This window comes from Cricetulus griseus, chromosome 7 (genome assembly GCF_003668045.3).
Source record: "Cricetulus griseus strain 17A/GY chromosome 7, alternate assembly CriGri-PICRH-1.0, whole genome shotgun sequence".
NCBI lineage: Eukaryota > Metazoa > Chordata > Mammalia > Rodentia > Cricetidae > Cricetulus > Cricetulus griseus.
In genome coordinates this window covers 1,963,955-1,983,614 of record NC_048600.1, presented here as the reverse complement: position 1 = coordinate 1,983,614, position 19,660 = coordinate 1,963,955, and the positions used below count along the sequence as shown (strand labels likewise).

Here is a 19,660-nt window from a genome sequence, read left to right as displayed (position 1 = left end):
CGGGAGTCACCATGAGGAGACCAGGAGGGTAGAATGCTCCAGGAATTTTCTGGTAAGATAAGGCCATTTAGAAACACATAGATTAGTAGTTATGGGTTAGTAATTAAGCCAATAAGAAGCCTAAGCCATCAGCCAACAGTTAATAAATTAATATATGTCTCTGTGTGCTTATTTGGGGCAAATCAGCTGCAGGACCAAGCTGGAAAGAATAACTCCAGCAACACAGTCCTTGCAACCTGTCTCGAGGATATGCATGCATGTGTTATATGTAATGAAAACTAAACTGTGTGCATCAGGTTTTGATTCAAAGTAGTTACATATATTACTTTAGTCTCTGTAACATGTCTATGATGTAAATGCCATTATTATCATACAATTTTTTTAAGTATTTTATACATGTATACATAGAGCCTACATGCCAGAAAAGGAGAGCACCAGATCTCATTATAGATGGTTGTATGCCACCATGTGGTTGCTGGGAACTGAACTCAGGACCTCTGGAAGGGTAGCCAGTGTTCTTAACCAATGAGCCATCTCTCCAGCCCCATCATAAAATTCTTTATCTTACTGTATAATGCAGGGTTTTTAGAGATAATTTTCATGTAGGTATCATTTACTTTTAATATGAGGAAATTAAGGCAAAGAGATTAATCTGTGTGTTGACAGACAGCTTCTGGGTGGTGGTTATAACCCATAAAATGGCAAGAGCTTGACTTAGTGTTAGCAATAATACTCTTCAAAATAGTGATCTAGGGCCTTGTTGGGGAAAGCCACACTGTCCGATTGGACGACAGAACTGTGATGTCATCTGTAACTCTAACATGGACCCACTAATGGCTATACCAAGAGTAGGGCTTCAGGATTCAACTTCAGAATAAATTGGGACTTCAGGTTCGGTAAGTAAAGACCTCATTTTAACAACGTCTGTTGTTAACAACTTCAAAACTGGGGTATAGGCAGTGCAGTAGTCTACTTGTCTAAGGGGTTGGAAACTTTCTTTGACCCCCTTCCCCAGAAACACTTCTCCTGGTTGGACTGGTTTTGGATCAGCTCCATAGGCTGCCTTGCTTAATTAGTTCACATGTATCCATAGCACCTTAGGGACATTGAGGTTTTAAATGTGCTCACTTCAACTTTCTTAGCTTTGGCAGAGGAGACCATCCTGGTCGTCTGTAGAGACTGTCGATTAAAAACTATAAAATGGGGGGTTGGGGTGGGCATAAAATATCCAACTTGGAAGTTCCCAAAAGACACAAACCAGTTGTGTCTGGCTTATGGCCTCTTCTCCATTGCTTCTCCCCAAGGAAATGTCTTTCAGGGCCTTTAGTCCCTAACCTTTCTTGGGTTTGGTTGCTCAGTAGGCCAGAATATACAGCCTCATTCTCCTGGGGCTTGTATCAGCCATTCACAGAAACTGTATCAGCCAAGGTTTCAGAGAAGTAGACCCACTAGGGGATATACACAAAGAGTTATTGCAAGGAGTCAGATTGCACCATTGTGGGGACAGGCAAGGAGAGTTGGAGATATGTGAGAACCTTCTGGAAGGGAGCCAGCACCCATAAGCATGAGCTAAAGCTGACCCCCCACAGCTGGAATGTTTTCTTCCTCAGGGCAGCCTCCTTCTGGACTTTTAAGGGCTTCCTACCGGCAAGACCAGGCCATCCAGTTGATCTAAGACAGTCCCTTCCTTAAAGTCAATCAATTTTGGACTTTAGTCATACCTACAATACACCTTCCCTACAGCATGCAGGTATGGGTATGGTGACTAATGGGACTGTAGCTGTGACAATACCTGACAGGTACTGGAAGGAAGGAAGGATTGATTTGGGTTCAGTTTGACCATCTGTAGTGAGGAAGGAAGGCATGGTGGCAGGAACATGAGGCAGCTGGTCACAAGCATCCACAAGCAGAGAGAGATGATGGCTATCTCTTGGCGACTCTGGATTCTGTTGAGCTGCCAATGTTAGCCATCATGTAGCAGAGCCAAACTGACATGTAGAATGTCCCACATCTCTCCCACTTGATATTCTTGCAGTGCTCTCTATTTGCTATGGATTCTAGTCAACCAGTTCAAGTCACTGGGTACCTGGGGACTTGTGTTTACTCTAACTTGGTTTCCAGTCAGGTGATTTGTGTCTGAAACAACTATTTCTGCCTGTTCCTTTTCTTTTTCCTCACAGTTTTCCTCAATCGGCAGGGGAGGGAGGCTCAAAGAAATAATACAGAAGGCTAGACCAGTCCGAAAAGGGCAGGGGTGTCTTTTGTAAAGCTTCCCGCTGTGGTTCCCTTCCTGCTTTCCCCAAAGCTTATTCATATCTGCTCCCCTCACCTTGGCAGATGGCTCAGACCTGGGAGCAGATTCCCTCACCAAAGGGAGATGGCCTCTCCAGGTACAGTCATCGCCCATCCTCCTATGTGGGAAGAGCATGGTTTGGGGAGTCCAGTAGTTTTGATCTGTGTATGTGCTTCGCTACACTGTGATCTGGTACTTTGTGGCTTAGAACTCCTTTCTTCAGCTGTCAAACATAAAGACTCAGACTCAATGTAGAATCTACTTAGCAAGAATTCACATCAAGGCTGTGGGACTGTTTCTTCCCAATGTTCTGTTGATGTGGGGCTGGAGTTGAAGATAGTTGTCTGCCCATTAGCTGGCTGACTGTTCCCTGGTGCTGGGATAGGGAGAGGGCTGGATAGAAACAGGGTGTCAGTTCTATTGTCAGCTATGCTGCCTACCAATGCTGCGGCTGGGATAGGTCCTTTGGCTTCCTTGAGCCTTTATTTCCTGTGAAATACAGAGATTACCAGCATGAACAAGGACAGTCTCTATAAAGGTCATTTGAAGATCCTGTCTACTGTCTGGCTTTTGTAAAATTCAGTTTCTTGAACTTGGCATATTAGATGTAAAAGAAAACAAAAGTCCTCCATAGTGAGAGGTTCCTAGAAACAAACATGGAGGGCAGCCACAGCGTGAGGAGTGGGGTAAATATTAGTAACAGGGTCAACTCCCAACAACTCCTCCATGTCCTCCAATTTCCCTAATGCCCCTTGCCAAAAAACACCTTTTAGGTGACTTTGAAATTAGGCTCAAGTAACTCCCTTTGTTGTTGGTTTTTTGTTTTGTTTGTGACAGGATCTCACTATTATCCCTAGCTGGCCTGGAACTTACTCTGTAGACCAGGCTGGCCTCAAACTTACAGATCCACCTGAGTCTGCCTCCCAAACACTGGGATTAAAGGCATTCGCCACCATGCCTAGCCAGTCCCTCTTAATATCGTGCAACAGTAGAAGGTAAGGAAGGGTGAACTCAGAAGTCTGGGGGTTTATGTTGTAGGCTGAGGAATATCTGGGCTAGCCTGGGGTTCTTAATTGATTCTTTTGGAGTAAGGTGGGAGGGTGCTGAGCCTGACCTTCAGATCTTGGGCGAGATCTTCTGCTTCTCCCTGTATCCATGTGTCCTCACACCCACCTCCATTCTTGTGCCGTTTCTATAGGGGTTTTCACAGGGCTCTCCCCCTGGCTTATGTTCAGGTTTGGGCATCCTGGTATCCAGGGCAGTGTCAGCATTTTCTTCATGCTGTGCATAAGTATGTGGAGTATTAATCCTTCAACATCTTACATTTCAGGAAAAGTTAAAACATCCCAAGATGGTCATGATGAATGTTTTGAGAAAAAAATTAATAGTCAAGTATGTTCTAAGTCATTTGGGTTGCAAAATAAAAACACCCAAGAATTTTTTTAAAAGTTACATAAATATGCATTTCTTCAAATGTGTGATTGGCAAATGCTATAGTCACATGGCTTGAAAATATGTAGCTTTGCAAATTATGAATGTATGTTCATGGGCATGGAAGTTATTTCTTTAGAATAAAACCTTTCAAAACAGCATGGAGTCACGACATATGTTAATAGAAAACATGTTTCAGATTGAATTTCACATCACGGGACTTGGAGGGAATGAGGGCACGTACAGTCCTTCTGGGGATTGGGTGGAAGGAATGTGTGACTTTCTTCTCTCAGAATGAACAGCTCAGTCCTCACTGGAAGTAAATCTTTCAGAGTACTGAAAGATTTTATTTTTGCTAGACTTTGCACACAAAATAACATCCCAGCATAATCTCCTTGATGCCTTACTGGGTAGGCTGTGAGGCACCCAGGGCCAATTTGCAGAGCCTACTGAAGCACAGCAATAGATTCTAGGGACAGGGAGTGCCCTTTCCACATCTTCCACCAACCCCTGGAACTGAGCAGGCGTATTCCCAGCATGGCAGGAGTTTCTGAAATATCAGCGTTTTCCTGTGCTTCATCCATGTCCCTGAGCAGATGGGAGCTCGGAAAAGAAAGTGGACGTAGGCCAGAGAGTGAGTGAGTGTGTGTGTGTGTGTGTATGTGTGTGTGTACATGTGCGCGGGTGCGCTCATAAGCTCCACAAACAGGCAAAGGTGGTGTGTGCGTTTGAGCAGCCCCACAAGTCTGTAAGCCAAATATCAGGTACTCACAGAATGATAACCCAAGCTCCTTGCATCAGGGTTGAGCTGCAGAGGCTTTCTTGGCTGGGGATGCACGTGCATGTGTGTGATGATTCTTGGAACAGCTTTTTCTGTGAGGCCTCAGCAGGATTTTCTCTATCTTTGTGGAGCTGTGGTTTCTCTTATTTTGCAAACCCTGCTTCTTAAATGTGCAAGATGATGACTCCATCTGCTGCTTGTTCTCTCTCCCTGTGGGGCTCTTTGTCTTCACCAGTGTAAGGGAAGATACTCCTGCTGGATCAGAGTTCCTGACCTCTACGGGCCACTGTGGTAAGTACCCCCCACATACACATACACTCTACATACACTCCACATACCACATACACCTCACATACCGCCCCCACTCCACATCCCACCACACACCCTACTCCCTTACACACCCCACACACCCCAAACACACATTATATACCCCACACATACCCTACATACCTCCATACACACTGTAATACACTCCACACATCCCACATCTACTCTGCATACCCCCTACACCCACACCTCCCCACCCCACACACTCTAGATACCCTCACACCCTCCACATCATATACACCCCAAACATACAACCCCCATACACCCCCATACACCCCCCCACTCTACACCCCCCTCACACCCCACACCCCCACCACATACCCTACACATTCCCTCTTACACACCATACCCCCATATACACCCCACACTCCACTCCCCCACATACATATCCTACCCTCACACACCCCACCCTACCCATACCCCACATACACATCCCAACCCCCACACACCCCCCACCACACACACCCCACAACACTCTCACCCCTCTACATATCCTACATATACTCCCACACATACCCCACCCTACCTTCCTCCCCCTGCCCGCACACACCATACCCCGCACACTCCTCTACATACACCACACACACACACACACACACACACACACACACACACACACACACACGCTTAAAAAAACAAACGAAAACATCGTGGAGAATTGAGGAGGTAGATAACATTTAATTCGTTGTATTTGTGTTTGGCATCATTAAAGAATGTGTAGCAAATAAACCAGTACCAGGCCTGGTGATGTAACCTAGTGGCAGAGTGCTAGTTTAGCCTACAAAACTCCCTGGCTTCATCCCTAGTGCAGCGCCATGAAAACAAGTTAGTAAATAAACCTGTGTCTCTGCCTGGACCAGTGTTCCTCACTGTTGTGCACTGGAGTCCTGGATGGTAAAATTGGATGTAGTCTCCAGGGTCCTAGGTTCTCACTTTCCACCACCATGGGATCTACATGCTGATTTATTTCTGCCTGTTACACACTGGTCTGAGGTCATACCTGGGGAGTCACTGGCTCATGGTGTCTGTATCCTGAGTCTAGACTAAGAGTCAGATGCATGAACATACATCACAAGTCTATAGGTACGTTTGTTCCTTAGGGTCATTTTGGAAGAAGCCATGTGATAGAAATCAAGTGTGATTTAAGTATAAATAAATATTAACTAAATATTATTTAAGTATATATAAATGTAACTCATTCAACATAATATTTAAATGTGTGACATAGAATAAAATTCACAAGACATTTTACTTTTTTTTTAAACATCAAGCTGTAACATGTATCTTCAATGTCTGTCCATTTTAGCAACATTGTAGGTGCTTATTTATTGGTAGTTATTGTATTGGATGTGTGAATGAGATCAGAGTCCCTGACATTCACAATGGATTGTGGCATTTGCTCCCGCTTCTCTGTTCCTAAATATGACCTTTGAATCCCCTTTAGCACAAACCTTGTGCCAGACACAACCAGCCAAATGAATTTCAAGATGCATTTTATCAGACACTTAATGTCTTATTTGTAGACATCACCAATCCCAAATGCTTGGGAGATATCCCAGTACAACATGGCGAGTACTCCAAGCTCCAAAGGAAGAGATGGGAAATGAGCATAAAAAGTGACTTTGTCCTGTGGCATCTTAGAAAGTAAGGAATAATCTGCAGTGAAAGATGGGGGACCTAGAGCCGCCAGACTGTTGGTTTAAGAGAGGCTGGGTTCTGAGGACAGCGTGTAAGTGAAGAGAAGGACTGCAGTGGAAGGCAACCCGACGGTCACCTGTGGTCCACTATGGCCTGGATGTGCATCTGTGGCACTCACCTGAGAGTCTTTGTTTGGGGTTGGGGATGGGGGCTGAATCAGGGATGGTTCCAGGACCAGAAGAGGCATAGGGCAGCCACAGCACTGCCAAGGCAAAGCTCCCCTCCTCTTCCCCATTGAAGGCTGAGCTGACTGGAGAGGTGCTGCAGCCACTGAACCTCTGAGTCAGCTGACCTGCTGGGATCAGTGCTGCAATGAAGCAGCTCACTTCCAGGAAGAGTCTCCCATGGGCTTGGCCTTTGCGCTGGCCTGTGAGCTCAACTTCAAGGCATGCATGAGTCCACTTAGGACTTGAAGAGTTAACGCTCAAACACAGGTGTAGAAACAAAAGGGCTGGACGCCTCCTTTGGTTTTTTTTTTTTTTTTTATTTTTTTTATGTGCTTTTGGATGAGGTTATTGAATCTGATCCAGAAAAAATAATAAACTTGGCTCTTTTAGCTTCGTTGTAAGTTCTTGTAATAAAACTCCCAGCCTTGGCAGATAGAGTAATGTTCTGCTCTTAAAAAAAGTCTGGTAGCATCACCAGAATTTAGAATACCAATGCTGTGTGCAGGTCAAGCGGGGAAGAAGGGACTCAGGTGCACGCTGGCTTCCTGGGAGTTGCTAGACCATAAACTACTTGGTGATTGTCCCTTCAACAGACCCTTGCCTAAGAGTCAAGGTCCTTGGAGCTCAGTGTTCTGCTGATTCCCACAGGAAGACATCTGTCATGTCGGGGGTGGGGGTGGGGTTGGGTTTTAATTAGAAAGCAGGAGGAAAGTTCAGTGCACTGTGGGTGGAGACACAGAACTGCTAAGCATGCTTTAATAATTGGCTTTTAGCTGGAGTTATTAGGTGAGAAATCAAATCATTAGCTTTAAAGTCTGGCTCAGAGTCACTTTCTGGGGAGGTGGGGAAGCGAGGGGCCCTGGCAACTGCAGTGAGGAAGAGTGATCGTCCCTTGTAGGTAGTAGCATCAGGGAGCCTCCCATCCTGTGCCATGCACTGTGCCCAGTAAGGAGATTCAGAATGGACAGACACATGCTTCCTAGGCCCTCAAGGGAAGGTGGTGGGTGTGTTATGTTAGAGAGGGAACAGGCAGGAGGCATGGTGATGACAAGTAGTCAGCTAAGTATGTCCTGAAGAGATCAAGGGCCTGGGAGGATCACAGAGGAGGGAATGAGAGGCAGGTGGGCGGGGGGGGGGGGGAGCACAGCACAGTGGTCCAGGCAGGGAAGAAGGATAGAAGACCCAAGAGTGTCTGCAGCTGTCACTGTTTCTATATGGAAAACCCTGGGCATGTGGGAAAGTGGTGTGAGGTGGAGAGGAAGCAGACAGTCCTCTTCCCCAGGTGGTGTGAACTGGAGGGGAAGCAGACAGTCCTCTTCCCCAGGTGGTATGAACTGGAGGGGAAGCAGACAGGCCTCCTCCCCAGCCATGTTAAGATGATTAACTATTCTATATTATCTCATATTTGGATTTTAGGAAGATTTTCCAGGTGACAATGTGGAATATGGGTGAAGGAATGGGGTTGGATACTGTGTTTTGTTTGTTTTTTTAAAATAAAAAGGCTAGAATATGTTAGCATCATGACAAAGACCCTGGACCAAGGTGGAGGATGGGCAGTGGAATAAATAGCCATAGGAAGTTTGTTATTTTATCCAAATATAAAATCCTCGTGCTTAATCTTTCGTTTTTTTAAAGCAACAATTTCACATTCACTTATTGTGGTACACCAAGAAATATATATTTAGTTTTGGTCTTTGTATCTGGCACACATCTCCTAAAACTCTTGGTGTTCCCAAAATGATATCTTGCTTGTGGTAATGTGATGCCTGGTGACTGGGGGCTCCTAGATGACCTCAGGTTGGGGGCTGGTTGCTAGGACCTGAGTCTTATCCCAGTACTATGTTCAGAGTCTGTGCTGGTAACAATTTGACAACCGTGGTGTCAGGGAGGAGATGAAGAAACTGAGAATATTATCCTGAAGAGTGAATACATGATAAAAGTCCACTGACATCTTCAAATATTTGAAGGCTTGTGTTACCAAAGAACAAGGAATGGTTCCTCTGACCTGGTAGGTTGACTCAGACCAGCAAACAGAATCTTAGAAAGAGAACAGGGCTGGAAAGATGGCTTATCAGGGCCTCTGGCTGCTGGAATCCATGAGTTATTCTCTGACCTCCAGATGTGTATAATGCCATGTTCCTATACACACACATCACACACACACACACACACACACACACACACACACACACCATGCACACATACCACACACACACACACACACACACACACACACACACACACACACACACTTTGAAAGAGACTATAGCCCTATCATGACAGAGACTGTGAGGTTCTTTTGAGGGTTAGAACAGAAGCCCACTGTGACTAGAAGTCCAAGTCTCATATGCAGGTCTTAGCCTGGTACTGAGGGAGACTGTCCCTCTCCAGTTTCCTTTTCTGCTGTGGGAATCATAGTAACCACTAGTCCTGAGAATCATGGGGGTCACCCATGAACGATACCTTCTGTAACTCCATCATGACAGAGGGCCTTTGTAGGGCCTGCAGAGCTGGTGGGTTGAGGGGAGAGTGCTAACTAACTGCTTGCAAAAGCAGAAAATTTCCATTGACCTGCAGTCAGGGACAACTCCCTACCCCTGGCAGCTTCTTTCTCTTCTTATTGGAATGTGCCTGAGGAGTGGCGCTGGTTCCAAATTCCTCAGCCCTGAGTTTATGAACCTTGGGGCTGCCTGGAGAGAAGACTGCACCGAGGCAGGGTTCATGGTGTGTGGCAGGCAAGATGGACAGACTGGTCAGCAGGCACTGCCCTTGCTTGAGCCTCACTGTCACATGGCTCTTAAATAACTTCAGGCTGTGTGCCATACTGCTGCTGATCTATTCTGTTTGCACCTGTTCTTGCCTTTGGAATGTAGCAGTATGATACATCTCTTCATTCACAATGAAAAAAAAAATGGTTGCTTCACATAATGTATTTAAAACACAGAGTTAAATTTTATAGCTCTAACATAAAAAGGATGAGGGGACCAAACATCTAGGGAGCTTTGCCTCACAGCCAGGGTGATGCCTGCAGTGGGTCAGAGTCCTCCCTGCACTGCTGTGGGTTTCATTCCTTCAGGAGCAAGATGAACAAAAATATACTTGGGCTCTTCAGCATCTAGGAGGTTTTACTGTGAGGCTAAAGGCGGAAAGCCACAGATGAGATAGTATTATTGATGCATGGCTGCACTCCAGCAGAGACACCCAGAGGTGGCATGGTTAGTATGAGGCTAGAAGATGGAAGGCGAGCCTTGACATGAACAGACAACATCAAAACAAGGCCAAAGCTAAACCTTCCACACTGGATTTATTTATAACCAGCATGATGACCCTTAGAAGTCATTACTGTACCAGAAGGCACATTGTGGTCATTCTTGTGATGTGGTTTTTACCCAGTTTATTAGTGATTAATTCTGTGTTTCCTAAGCCAGTACAGACCAGAAAGGCTTCCTTAAATCTTTAAGAACTCAACGGGGGTCTACGAGGTAGTTCATGGGGTAAGGCACTTGCTGCCAAGCCTGAAAACCCCTCAGAAGTCGTCCTTGGACCTCAACACATGGCCCACATACATACATGTGCAAAGTAAATAAATATTGAACCAAAAGAACAAAATTGACATATATCACAAAACGAGGTTCCTGGGGGTCCACACTGGGGAATCAAACATTTGGTTAGTGATGACACTTGGGAATGCCAAGTAATAACACTTGGTCATTACTCTGTTATCTCTATCACAGCCTTCTACACACAACCAGTGAGTAACTGTCACAGTGTCTACAGCAAGTTTGCTCAGGCCCAATGTTAGTGGCATTACAAATGGTGCCCAATCTAGAATAAACTATATGCAAAGAGTGATTATATCTACTGTTTAGGAAATGAGAGAACCAAAAAGTTTTAAAGTCCATGTGTGTTGAGAGACATGCAGAGTTTCCCCTAAATTGTCCAATTCAGTCCACAGACGTTCACCGTTGTAAGTGAAGATCAATGGTACATGGGAGGTGGGCCTCTAATGGAGGCTTATGGGAAATCGCAGAGGATTCCCACTGTTCCCAGTGGGGTTCTTGAGTTAGCTCTTAGAGACCTTGCCTGCCTCGTCACATCTGCTTGCATAGCAGAGGGAAGAGATAAATTAGGGATGATGGTTAAATCTGGCCAGTGCTTTCTCTAACTCTGGTTTGGCTCTGGCTAACTCTGTCACATTAACTATGTTTGCTTCAGGTGCCGGAGGGGTCTATGGTCCAGTTTTCATCGGAAAACTTCTCCTCGACAGCGGAAACAAGAGAGAGGAGTTTCCCTCATGGAAATGAGCATCTGCTAAACTGGGCCCGGAAGGAGTATGGAGCAGTGACATCGTTCACCGAACTCAAGATATCGAGAAACATCTATGTTAAAGTGGGGGAAGGTAAGTCTTGTGTGGCCCCTGTTAATGACAGATTTACAATCATTGGTTGTTTGCCTTTCTGAGTCCAGGTGGTCAGAGCCAGGGATGGTAGGATTCTAGAGTGCTGGAGCTAGCAGAGGCCTAAGGGACATCATCAGAACTACACTCCCCCCTCACACCCCCTCCTCTCTTTTTCCTTCTGCAGAAATGGGGCTGGTTATGACCAGCTGAGAAGGTAGGGTGTGTCTGAGAGAAAAGGAGGTTGCTGTGCAGGATTTAGAACATAGTCACACCTGGAATTCAGAATAAGCAAGTGGTGTGGGGAAGGCAGTGGTGCCTAACACAATGAAGGAGTTAGCAGGATAGGTTTAACACCAGGGGCAGCTTCTTACCTACTATTCTGCAAATGTCTGAAGCCATTGTCCCTTTCTAGTATTGAGACATCAGTTAAATTTTAGACACTGACAGACGGAAAAGTGTTCAATATTGTTTTTAGTACCAAGACTCATTACAAGGACATGTTTTTTTTTTTTTTTGGAGAAAGGAACTACATATGCTTTGATAAGAGATAGCCCATTTTAATTTCCTTGCCTTGCAGAAAAATATTAATATCTAACAAATCAATTTTGAAATCCTATTTTTAAAAGTATTTTAAAGTCATTTTTAGTTCATTATATTTGGAACACCCCTACCCCTCAAGTTACTAGGAAATAACTGTTATGGGTGGGATCTTGTCCTCAGTTGGCTGTGTGAAGTGCTACGTCTGACAACAGCCATCACCTCCTACCCAGACATCATTTGGGGTATGGAGGTGTTGATGCTTGATCCCCCGCTTGAATCTGAGGTGTTTTTAGAGGAAAAATGAGACAGGTGCAATAAGAGTGGGCCCTGACATTGGTGTGTTGGCTACATGCAAAGGCCGTATCTAGAGTTTTCACAGGTACTGCAGGCAATCCCAAGAAGGACCATTGTTTTTGTCATTCTCAGCAACACTCAGGGGAGGGTTAAGTGAATGGGCCACATTACTAGAAAGTGGCAAAGCCCCTTTGTTACAATAAATCTTTCCACCAAAAGCCTCGGAGCCCCACCACGTGTGCCCTCTACACCAGCCGCCCGTCCGAGTTAGGGCCCCAATTAATGCACAGAGAGACTTGTATTATGTACAATGCTGCTTGGCCAATGACTAGGATTCTCATCTGTTAGCTCAGTCTTAATTATCATAAATCGATATATTTTATAAGACTTATCAGACACCTTCCATTGGTGTCCTCCCTTGCCGGTGGATCACATTGTGCCGCTGGAGGATGAGCAGAGGGGAAAAGGGCCCACTTCCTACTTCTCCTTCCTTAAATATGAGTCTCCTTGCTATGTCACTTCCTGCCTGGATCACCACTTCTCTACTACATTTCCCAGAATCCTCTTTGACTCCTAGTCCTGCCTAACTTGCTGCCTCATTGGCCAAACAGTACTTTATTTATCATCCAGTAAGACAAACACATACACAGAAGCACATCCCCCATCACCCCTTCTCAACTGTTGAGTCTACTGCTGCCCGATGCTCTCCTTTAAGTCTTACCCAAATCAGCATATCCCTAGAGTAAAGGTGAACTGCTGAATGGAAAGGGGCTTGTTGGCCTGAGAGAAGGGGCTTTTAGATGGGAGTGGAGTTTGAAAGGCTTCCATTTGTTCCTAGATTCTCATGGTAGTCAGGCCTCATTGGAACAAAGAGATTGAAAAAATAAAAATATTTTTAATGAAGGCAATCATCCAGTGCCCTTTCCATCTGAAGCAGATCCTAGCAGCATGAAGAGGCGTGGAAACATTTAGAATATTGGATTGTTTCCTTGATGATGTATATAGCACAGTAGTCGCCTGTGTCAGGAGTGAGGACTCTCAGGTAGCTGAGCTTCACATTAAGACAGGGAAGCAAAACTAAAAGGCCGGTGCCTGATTGGTTAAAAATTGGTTGACTCTGAGTATCCCTAGGATCCACCGAGAAACTTGATTCCAGCTGTTAGCTGGGTCTAAGTCACTGGCATATATCACTGACAGGAGCATGGGAGTGGGGTTGGAGGGCTAAGCAAAACTCCTTCATTAAGCTCATAGCCCCAGGCAATGTTACTGTTATCACCTTGAGTCAATCTCACCAATTAGCTTCCTAATCAGGGATCCTAGGTTATGAGTCTCTTCTTGCTCAAGCCCCAGTGGTTTTGAGAGTGTGGTTCCCACCTTGGAAGCATCAATGTTACTGAGAACCTTGTTAGAGATGCCACTTTTTAGCTCAGTCTTGGCCAACTAAATAAGAAACTAGGATGGGGGTCAGCAATGCATGCTTCCATGAGCTATCCAGGTGGAGATACTCGCTGTCTGCACGGAGTGGAAGGACAGAGTATAGAGTGCTGGCTCTTATGCAAGCACTATGGGTTTCTCTCCAGGTTGTAGGCCTTCACGGCAGGAAAAGGAGCCTTCATATGACCTCCAAGGCTGGGTGCTGCTCTCAGAGTCCTTAGCCATGTTAATCTGCACCTTCCCAACCAAGCTTAAGAGGTTTAGACCTGGGGCTTCCCTTTTGTGCTTCTCTTTCTATACTTGGCACTTGGTGTATGTTTTTATGTGAAGCTTGTGGAAAGTCACTTGAGCTTGGGGGATTCCACACAACACAATGTGATCAGCTCACTCAGTTGACAGTGCCATCTGGGACTGGAGCCTTTACTAACAGCAACCTGTGAATAATTAAGACTTTCCTAGGGGCTCATCCACCTGGGAGAAATCTTTAGCTATTTGTCTCAAATTTCAAATCATCATTTGTGGACTCCAGAAGCCTGTACTATGTGTCTATAATGTGCCAGCTACAAGCTAGGCACACCTGTCTAGAAACGCAAGCCACAGTCCCAGGAGGGTCCCTGTGTCTCGAGTCTTCTGGCCCATACACACACCTCCAAATTCTCAATCCGGTTTCAGCCCTCCAGTTCCAATATCATTTTTCCGACTTGCGACCTGGGGGAGGATTCACAGGGCTGCAGCTGTGGATTATGCATTCCCCATCAGCACATCTGGAAAACCCCTTAGCAGATGTGGAAGGGGATGCTGTTCCAACAGCTTGAATTGTGAAGCTGTGGGCTGTTTCCTTGGAGGAAGTTTGCAGAAAAAATGCAGGATGCAAGAGCCACCGCTCTCTTGCAGCAATCACACAAGCAGGGGTCCTCCATTAGGATGTGGTTTTGAGGACACTTCAGTGGTTAGAGCTACAGTGCCACAGTGTGAGCCAAAGGCCAGCAAATGGAAGTCATACAAGGTTGGGGAGGGGGCAATGTCAACCTAGCCCGGGGAACCTTGAAAACTCATCTCCTGTTTTTAGATGTAACTTCCAGGTAGATGTGAACCAAAGCATCCCATCCTTAAAATTTAAAAGATACAGGGCTGCCACACTGGAAGTGCCAGGTCTGATTAACTCCTATCCTGAAAATTTGGTTTCACCTAGAACTTCCTGATCAATGGTCCCAGCTGTCACAGTGACAGCAGTTTCTCTCTTGGGTTCTGTTTAAACATTTAACCCATGAGATAGAAATCCCATTGGGTATAGTGCTGTGTAACTATCATGTGTCTTCAGGATCTTGGGACTGACATGTCTTTTCCCAGGGCGGGGTGGATAGCAGTCCTCAGGGTAAGAGAACCAATAGCTTCCTGCATTGAAACTGCAGGTATCTGAGAAACTTCTAGGATTAAAAATGGATTCAGTGTTGAGTGTGCTCGTGAGAAATGCCTGTCTAGGTAGGAACCTTTTGTTAAACAATGACAGCCCTAAGTCTGCAGCCCAGGAGAGGAGTGATGGCCTAGGAACAAGTGGATACCTCAGGAGTGATTGGGTTATCTCTGGAGGAAAGAGCACAGAATTCTGCATCTGGGTTATTTGACCTGATATAGGCGTCCATTTACATACATTTTCCTGCATATGCCATGATTTCATTTTTCCTTATGGCTATATATCTTTTTTGATGTTTTGTTTGTTTGTTTTGAGATAAGGTCTGTAGCCCAGGCTGGCCTCAGACTTGCTTGTAGCTGAAGACGATCTTAAATTTCTCATTTTCCCACCTCTACCTCCTGAGTAGTGAGATTATGGGTGTGTGCTGCCTCACCTGATACCAACACTGGAGGTGGAACCCAGGGCCTTGTGCATGCGAGGCAAACACTTTATTTACCACCTGAGCTACATTCCCCAGCTCAGGGCTGAGAGTCTTAGCCTTGGTTTACTAGAATTAACTACAGAGCTCTTTGGAGAGGAAAGATGTCCATGCCCCACACAATATCCTGAGTCAAGACTCTCAGGAACAGGGACAGAGTGCTAACAGGTGGGTTCCAACCTGGACCAAAGAGGGAGAACCACTCTAGTGAAAAAGGGTGGAACATAACATAGGTTATAGGAAATGAGCAAGGACAAGAAGCGAATGGATGTAGGCAGAACAAAACAAAACAAGTCACTAACATTGACCACGAGGAGCTCACTGGTGGCTCAAGTGGGAGGCATTTCTGAGCAGTAATTGAGCCCTTTGGGCTTATGTTTTCTGTGTCATGCATTCATGGTCGTGCTGTCACCTCTTTCCTTCTGATCTGGTTCCATAAGCTCAGTGGTTTGACCGAGTGCCCTGTCTTTATTTGCAGATCAAGTGTTCCCTCCCACGTGCAGCATAGGGAAGAATTTTATTTCGCTCAATTACCTTGCCGGGTACCGTCAACCCACACCTGCCGAAGGTTGCGTCCTATCCAGTCAGCCCCAGGAGAAGGAAGTACACATTATTGAGTTAATCACCCCTAACTCCAACCCTTACAGGTGAGGAGCATGCATGTGCATGTATATGTGTGTGTGTGTGTGTGTGTGTGTTGGAGGAGTGAATCTTCAGGCATACCAAGGATCTATTAGATGGCACAATTTGCCACTTGTGTTCTTTTTCTGTCTCTCAGCTTCCTACCCTGGCCTGGAAGTTTAATTTTTCCTATTGAAAATAATTAGTTTTTGTTTTGTTTTGTTTTGTTTTAAGGAGAAAAAAATTATCTTTCACTCTGACCTGTATTTCATGGACCAGTGACTCAAACTTTACCGTTTTATTGTAGAGAGATTTTTGGAACTAAAAGTATAATAAGAGTTTCATTTCAAAACTGAATAGACTGCAGATCAGTTTGGGTAGGATTCCATTCAGTCCCATGTACAGAACTCTGTGGGAAACTCAAAAGGAACGGGAGGGGCTTGGAGAATGTTGTACGGAACTTTTAAGCCAGGGCACCCTGGTTATTGTGCATCACAAATGTAGCCAAGACAGACTTCCCCAAATTCAGGACAAAGGGTGTGATCATTTGGTATAGACCATTCTCTCTCTCTCTCTCTCTCTCTCTCTCTCTCTCTCTCTCTCTCTGTTTTTCGAGACAGGGTTTCTCTGTGTAGCTTTGGAGCCTATCCTGGTACTCGCTCTGGAGACCAGGCTGGCCTCGAACTCACAGAGATCCTCCTGCCTCTGCCTCCCGAGTTCTGGGATTAAAGGCGTGCACCACCGACGCCCAGCAACCATTCTCTTTCATGCTAATTTCTTTGACTACTAATTTTCTTTAATAACTGTTTATCCAGAAGTTTGGGAAGTAGATACAGATATGATTATTTAACCACTGTTGATGCTTTCCTTAATCAGCTCTTACATTAGCCAAGAGGCCTTTTGCCTCATATTTTATAATGGCATTTCCTAGTGCTTGCACCATCATGTCTCCCACCTCCCAACCATCAGCCACTCAAGCCAAGTTTTTCAAGGGCTTTCAGCATATAGGGACTTATAATTTACAGGACAATGGAGGGCAAGCCACAGAAGCTTGAAAACAAACAATTCTGCTTCAAAATGAAGCTTGCTTGGTGTGTTTAAGTCCCTTCAAATGGTGCTGCATCGAGTAACGGCCTTTCTCCCTCCCCTTCTCAAAAAGGGGAAAACTTGAGCGGTAAATTAGTATCAGGCCTGTGTTTCTATTGTTATGTAAACCCATTTTGTTATGTGTGCAATAGCAATCTGTTTTGCACATGTCATTTGCCTGGGATCCATGCCAGCTTTTTAATCAACTGGCCAGACACTGGAAACACGAGGCTTGGAAGCAGTGGCAAACCTTCTGGCATCTGGGTCTTGACTTTGCCTTTGTTTTCCACACACAGCGCCTTCCAGGTGGATATAGTCATTGACATACGACCTGCTCAAGAGCATCCTAAGGTGGTCAAAGACCTCATCCTGATCTTGAACTGCAAAAAGAATGTCAACTGGGTGGTCAAATCCTTTGACGTCAAGGGAAACCTGAAAGTTATTGTAAGTTGGCTATGCAGTTTTTGGTCTTGTTAAGCAGCAATTGGCTTAAACTGTGGTTGTGTATATTATTTTTGCAAGGGTTCTGCCTCTTTAAACTTCCTAAGCTCTCTGTTAGCTTTTACGTTGCAAAGTATGTTTGGTTTCACCTGATGAGGCAGTCAGTGTGGTGGCTAAAACATGGCCCTAGGGAACATAACAGACGTGGGTTTGAGTCTTGGTTCTTCTACTTAAAAATTAGGGCCTTGGACAAGTCCTCAATTCCAGTTACCTCATTAGGAAAGTTTTGAAATGAATTAGTGTGTTTTCTAGTCATAGTAAAAATGAAGCAATGAGCAAAAATACATTTTTCATGTCTGAGTATTCTTCAGAGGCTTGATGTCATGACCCTGAATTTCAGCTTTTACTCTGGAGTCATGTGCTTAGGGAGGAGGAAGATCAAGCTGGTCTCCAGCCCATGCCATGGACTTTCCTGTTGAGATTAATATGTGGTGTGTGTGTGTGTGTTTGCTTGCATCTAACTTTCAGGAGCAAAACTCTGAGAGAAGAATAAAGTAACTGTGGGCACAGGGGAGATTGCTCAGTTAGTAATTCTTTATCCTGCAAACTGTAATCCCAACGCTAGAGTGTGGGAGGCAGACACACAAGAATCCCTTGAGTTCTTTGGCTGTCTGTACAGCCTAGCTGAGTTGGTGAGCTCCTGGTTCAGTGAGAGAGACCCTGTCTCAAAAAGTTAGGCAGACATAGATTGAAGAAAACACCTGATGCTGACTGCTAGCCTCCACAAACACATATGCACACCCTACACACACACACACACACACACACACGTGCATACATACACCACACATGATTTTTTTCAAAAGTAACCATGTTTATCTCTAAAGCATTGATTTGCAAAGCTTTTGTGAGGGGCCTTGCTGGCTAACATGGCATGATAAACCAGTAGCTAGCTTGTTGGGAAAGCTGAATGTTAAAGTTTTGTGAAATAAAGCTCATCTTGGGTATATTTAAGGAAGAACTATTTGGCTGAATATTGGAGCAAATTATATGTATTTATGTGATACATACAGACGTACATAAACATATCTCCTTGACATCTTTTTTGTATAGTAAAATTTGTAAGGTATTTTTAATTGACCAACATCTTTTTCAATGCCTGTATCAGAACAGCTGGAGTGGATTTTAGACTTTTTGATTTTTTAAAGTAGCTTGCCTTTGGTTGTTTTGGTTCTGTGTTCATTTGCACACAGCACCTTCCATGGGATCCAGCAGTAAGCAAAGCCAACAATTTCCTGCAAGTCCAGCCACACAGATGAACTCACCAGAGGAGCAGACAAAGCCAGTAGCACACACATCTCAATTTTAAAAGAATTCTACCTAGCTCCTAGGGTTTTTTGAAAAACTATTACTATTTTTCTTAGTGCAAATGTGCACTTAGTGAAATAGTGCAAATAACCCATCAAATGTAATGTGACACATGAAGCTGGTGTTGAGTACAAACCCTAGCCATGATTTTTCCAAGGTCACAGATATTTTGATTGCCTTCCCCTGGCATGGCAGGAGGGGTGGTGGCGACCTGGAGTGTCTGCTGCTTTTGCTGCCTGGCACATCAACCAAATGTTTTTAGTTTCAGAATAACAAAAACAGGAAAGGGAATCATTGCTCTGAAAGGCAAAAAGCATATAGTACATTTTAATTCCCTGCTGGAGTTCCTGTGAACTCTTCCCAGTGCTGACCTGCGGCTCCTGCTGCTGTCCTCCATTGAGCTCATGTGTCTGGACCACATGAGTCCTGGGCTCTGCTTGGAAGACCCCTGCCTCTCAGAGAAATCAGAAAGGCTAAAAATGAGATCAGCCACCATCCCAAGCAAGATCTGTTTCTGTTCCTCTCTTTGGCTGGACTCCTGTTCCAGGCCAATTTTGGACAATACATGACAACATTGCTAAACAACTAGGTAATGTTTCATGATGTTCTTTTTATTCTCCAGTCAATTTCAAGCTATTTGACTTCTAACTCCCTGCCCCAGATGTGAATCCAAACTGTGCTATGAGGAATGGGTGCATGCTAAGACAGAGGTTTAACTTGCTGCTTAGAAAGGGAGAAATAGGTTGTGGGGAACTTAATTCTTGTCTTCTCTGTACAGACAAGGTTGCTAAGTGAAAAGAATAAAGCATCCTGACTCAACTAGACAAGGCTAGATTTGAGGTTCATCTCCCAGTTCATGGTAGCGAGTCTAACTAATGTGAGGTCTGT

The 19,660-nt window shown here is 44.9% G+C and overlaps 1 protein-coding gene across 1 annotated transcript in view; it reads left to right on the top strand.

Moving 5' to 3' along the window:
- Tgfbr3 (transforming growth factor beta receptor 3) overlaps positions 1-19,660 on the top strand; it is a 180,519-nt gene that overhangs the window by 119,704 nt on the left and 41,155 nt on the right. Inside the window, exons 5-7 of the mRNA XM_027425899.2 lie at positions 10,913-11,096; positions 15,735-15,903; positions 17,260-17,407. Coding sequence (XP_027281700.1) covers positions 10,913-11,096; positions 15,735-15,903; positions 17,260-17,407 — 501 coding nt within the window. The remainder of the gene's footprint in view (positions 1-10,912; positions 11,097-15,734; positions 15,904-17,259; positions 17,408-19,660) is intronic.